The sequence below is a fragment of the Triticum urartu genome, chromosome 7 (assembly GCF_003073215.2).
Source record: "Triticum urartu cultivar G1812 chromosome 7, Tu2.1, whole genome shotgun sequence".
NCBI classification, from domain to species: domain Eukaryota; kingdom Viridiplantae; phylum Streptophyta; class Magnoliopsida; order Poales; family Poaceae; genus Triticum; species Triticum urartu.
In genome coordinates this window covers 88,668,592-88,673,915 of record NC_053028.1, presented here as the reverse complement: position 1 = coordinate 88,673,915, position 5,324 = coordinate 88,668,592, and the positions used below count along the sequence as shown (strand labels likewise).

General features: G+C 46.9%; 1 protein-coding gene across 1 annotated transcript; it reads left to right on the top strand.

Annotated features, from left to right (window-relative positions):
• The first annotated feature begins 671 nt into the window (after positions 1-671).
• Positions 672-2,496, top strand: LOC125518455 (probable L-type lectin-domain containing receptor kinase VI.1). The gene is made up of 4 exons (XM_048683289.1): positions 672-788; positions 886-1,015; positions 1,151-1,652; positions 1,944-2,496. The coding sequence occupies exons 1-4, from the start codon at positions 672-674 to the stop codon at positions 2,494-2,496; spliced, it is 1,302 nt and encodes a 433-aa protein (XP_048539246.1).
• The last annotated feature ends 2,828 nt before the right edge of the window (positions 2,497-5,324 follow it).

Here is a 5,324-nt window from a genome sequence, read left to right as displayed (position 1 = left end):
CGTCATTGCCCACGCGGCAACCGCCTCACCGGCGCCGCCGCTTTCCTTCAGCTTCGGCTTCGCAAACACCTCCGACTACAGTTTACAAGACCTCCGGTTCGAGGGCGACGCCGCCCTGAACGGCGACCTGGTCGACCTCACCTGCAACTCCGTAGAGTCCAAGGAGAACTATTACTGCAAGGGCCGGATGTCGTACAACCACCCGATTCCCTTGTACGACAAGAGCACCGGCGAAGTGGCCAGCTTCGCCACAACCTTCATCTTCGCCATCCACTTGATACCCAACAGGACCAAGAAGGGGGACGGCCTGACCTTCTTCCTCTCCACCTACCCGTCAAGATTACCGCCGGAGTCGTCCAGCAATCTCCTTGGCCTCATCAGCAGTAGCGACACTAGCGCCGTCGGCGAAGACCGGTTCGTCGCCGTTGAGTTCGACACTTACAGCAACCCATGGGATCCCACGGGAGCCTCCGATCACATCGGCATCGACCTCAGCTCCGTCACCTCGGTGAGCACCACCAGGTTGCCCAGCTACAGCCTCAATGGCACCATGACGGCGACCATCACTTTTGTCAACACCACCCGGACGCTGGAGGCCATCCTGCACTTTGATTATTCCAATCATTCTCTTGCCGCCGCTCGGGTGAAGACGCAGTTGCCTGATCCTCTCGATGCCTTGCTCCCGCCGGTGGTGGCGGTTGGGTTCTCTGCGGCCACCGGTGGAAACACTGAGCTGCATCAGATACACTCTTGGTCATTCAACTCAACTATGGCACCGAGAGCCAGAGGTACGTACGGATTTTCGCCGAATTTCCAGAAATACTGCTAGTTACTACTAGTAAAACAAAAGCAGCTAGCATATCATAGACGAATGTCATGTTTCAGTATATACACATGTATACATGGAATTTCGGGTACTTATCACCTACAGAAACACATACAGAAACACCTACGGAAACACCTACATGGGCTAACAATGTCCAACCAGAGCAAGGCCAAGTGCACGCTACCAAAGGTAGGGAACCAGCTTCAACATATATTGATCCTATATTTCTCGTGTCTTTTTCTGAAAGTGCCCTGTATCGGCGATGTCATCGCAGCTTGCAGACGAGATATCCAGGCTTAATTTTGCATTGCTTTCCTTCAACAGGTCGTGACAATTCATTGATCATCGGAGGAGCCGTCGTTGTTGCGTTGGCCCTGGTGGTGATAATTTGGTCAATCCTATCATGGTGTAGGTGGACACGCACGCGCGATTCCTTTGGGACCGGAACTCGTCTTAAACGATTCGAGTACCGCGAAGTGTCCACCGCCACCGACGGATTCTCCGACAAGAAGAAGATCGGAGCCGGTGGCTTTGGCGTGGTATACAGTGGGAGCCTCAAGGCCGACCAACCGGTGGCCGTGAAGAAGATCCTCAAGGACTCGAGGGGAGAATTCAAGGACTTCCTCGCAGAGCTGGACGCCGTCGGCCGAACGGGCCACGGTAACGTGGTCAGGCTCGAAGGCTGGTGCTGCAGCATAAACAATTTCATGTTTTGGTGCTTGCACAGACAGAACGTCAAGCTCTTCCTCGTCTATGAACTTGTGCCTAATGGCAACCTCCACGAGCACCTGCACGAAAGGCCTGAAGTACTGTCATGGGCAAGGAGGTATGGCCGGCCCGGAGACATACTTAGTATTCTCTCTGTTTCAAAATACTTATTATAGTTTTAGTTCAACTTTCGTTTCATTTTTTTTCCTTCAGTTGTAGTAACATGCATGGGTCCATGGTATGATTGCATGTCTATATCAATATCAGGGTTCGAGTGCATGCATGGTTGCTGTTGTCGCTCCTATATATCTTCTGTTTTTGTCTTTTAAAAAAAGAAAACTCTTTGATAAAATCGTATGTCGTGGAACCCAACAAAATGTTATGTGCTGTGTGTGGAAAAATATTGCAGGTACAAAATAGTAAAGGGCATAGGGTCCGCTCTTCATTACCTCCACCACCTATGCAAGCCATGCATCTTGCACAGAGATATCAAACCAAGCCACATACTCCTGGACCATGATTTCAATGCCAAGCTTGGCGACTTTGGGCTGTCGAGGGTCGCCCAATACGACGACGACACATCACTGATTACGGCAGTGGCCGTTGGGACCGCGGACTACATGGATCCACTGTGCAAGAAACATGGACAGGTCAAGCTGCGCCCTAGCTCCGACGTCTACAGCTTTGGGATCGTCCTGCTAGAGATATTGCATGGAGAAAATAACCCGGACCTTCTCCGGAAGCTCCATAGAGATCAGCCAGAAACATTTGTGAGTGATGCTGCCGACAAGAAGCTGGATGGCCAGTTTGACAAGATAGAGATGGAGCGCGTGATTGTCCTCGCCCTCCAGTGTTGTGACCTATATGAGAGCCAACGGCCTTCAATGGCTGCTGCAATGCTATTCCTGGAGAACGGCGGAGAGTTGCCCCCTGCTACACCCGATCGATCAACGCCACCATAGCTAGTACTGCTCCTGCCTAGCTAGCTAGGGAGCTCTCCTCGACAACTTTGATTTTAGTAGTCGATCGTCTCGTCACTTTGAGTATCATTTCGGCCCCTGGAGGGTCTGTAATGTGCAAGTACACTTTGGTGTCTTCTTTTCTCACAAAAACTATGGTTGTGATTTGGAACTTAATCTGTGTTGTTGTGTTTCCACCTTGGAGTTCATTGTGATGTTTCTATCAACAACTAGCAATGCAGCCCATGCACATGAGTGGATAACGTCTTAATCGTCTATTTTTTCTGTTGAGAATTTTGTTCATGTGCTTGGGACAAAATTTGCACTCCTAAGATTTCAGGTGGGTTAGGAGGTGAAAAACATGGACGCACAAAACTTTTGCCTCATGCTGAAATTCGCTTACATGTTCCTGCATCCACCAAGCTTAATTAATTGCCTTGGAAAGACCTGATCTTGCATCACTTACCTCTACATATCCATCTAGGGAAGAATAATTCTAGGGAAGAATAATTGTCAGTGACTTTCTTTTGGCTTGTCTGGCTAAAACCTGAATCGCTTGCTGTAGTCTTTCCCGCACTCTTGTTCAGCCACACCCAACCAAATGCCATGGTGGCAACAATCATGCAGGATGGGCTCAAACTTGGTCTTCGTAATCGTCTAACCTCAATTGATGCACATGAACTAGTCTCCTTGAGTTTTTTGCCGCAGGAATGTGTGCTCTCCACTGCCACAGCCCACAGACCAACTGAGACTACTGAACGGTGACACCTCTACTAGAGGAGACTACTATGCAGTATGCACTATCCACACAGCTAGCAGACCCACAACTCGGCATCATTTGGGAATCAAGTGTGTCAAACAAAGTGGAGTAAATTTTTTGGCTGGCTCTTCTCCCTCGACAGACTAAACACCACAGTAAACTTGCACCGCAAGAACATTTTGCCAACTGCAGCGTGCCCACCTTGTTCCAGCTGCCTCAAAGATTTACTTGCCCGACCGCTCGACCAAATTCTTCGAATATCCATTACCGAGCCCAGGCTCATCTACACTGGTCAAGAAAAAATTCACAAAAAAGTAAAAAAAGAAATCCTTTTTTAAATGATAGATAATTTGGTGCGCTCCAAATTTCAGATCATTTGAACATATGAGTAGCTCTCAGCAAAAAAGACAAATTGGGTCAAAACAATACATGAACAATAAACATTTTTATAGACCCCAAATTTGTCTTTTTTGTCGAGAGCTATTCAGATGTCCAAATGGTCTCAAAATTAGAGCGGACCTCACGCACCAAATTATCTATCATGCAAAAAAAGGAATTGTTTGATTTTTTAAATATTTGTTTTGAATTTTTTTCCATCAAGTGTGCACATGAGCCTGGGCACCGAATCATTGCTCTCCAATATCTTTATTTTCACGAGATTTATTGCCTTACAGTAGCAAAGTTACCTTGCTTATATCTTCAACTAATCGATGTAATTCATGCAATATTCATTTTCCATGTGTACAAAGTAAAGTAACCTTTGGTCATATCTTTAACGAATTGACAACTCTCTCTCCACGACTGAAATGTTCATAGTGCGCGACTAGGAGGTCCTTGGGCTTCATGTTCATGTATCGTGTTGGTTGGTTCTCAGTCAACATCTCCGCTATCGGTCCAAACTCCTTTTCAGGATCCAGACCATAGAACAAGGCCACTGAGATCCTATCTTTCTCAGAATTAGTCACAACCCTATGTATTGGTCCTTTGAAGACCCCATTGGTCATTATCTGCGTAAAAAAAATAACCTGAGTGTATCAGTATCGATGTAAATATGTGACAAATTTACTAGCGGTTTAGCGATGGCTACCTCCATTGTAACACCAACATTGATCAGCAAGGTGTGGTTAGACATAGGTGGAACGTTGTACCATGTTCCATCTCTAAGAACCTGCAGTCCAGCGACATCTTTGTCCATGAAAAGAACCGTAAGAGCAAATACGTCATTGTGAGGCTTGATGCCAAAGACACGATCGGGTCTTGGACATGGAGGATAGTAATTGATTCTAGCAATAATGAGAGCCCTGTCTCTAAACTGGTTAACTAGGCAATCTTCATCGAGCTCCATAGCTTGGCCATTGCCCGAAGGATGTCGTCTTTGATTCTCTTGCTCCTCAATTTTTTTTTCAAAAATACTTATCGCAGTTTTAGTTCAACTTTCGTTTCATTTTTTTCCTTCAGTTGTAGTAACATGCATGGGTCCATGATATGATTGCATGTCTATATCAATATCAGGGTTCGAGTGCATGCATGGTTGCTGTTGTCGCTCCTATATATTTTCTGTTTTTGTTTTTAAAAAAAAGAAAACTCTTTGATAAAATCGTATGTCGTGGAACCCAACAAAATGATATATGCTGTGTGTGGAAAAATATTGCAGGTACAAAATAGTGAAGGGCATAGGGTCCGCTCTTCATTACCTCCACCACCTATGCAAGCCATGCATCTTGCACAGAGATATCAAACCAAGCAACATACTCCTGGACCATGATTTCAATGCCAAGCATGGCGACTTTGGGCTGTCGAGGGTCGCCCAATACGACAACGAAGACACATCACTGATTACGGCAGTGGCCGTTGGGACCGCGGACTACATGGATCCACTATGCAAGAAACATGGACACACTAGTAGAAAACAAGGCTTTGGTCCAGGCCGGATCAGCCCATTAGTCCCGGTTCAGTCCAGAATCGGGACCAATTGGGGCATTGGTCCCGGTTCATGAGCCCAGGGGGCCGGCCGGGCCATGTGGGCCATTGGTCCCGGTTCATCTAGACCTTTTGGTCCCGGTTGGTGGGA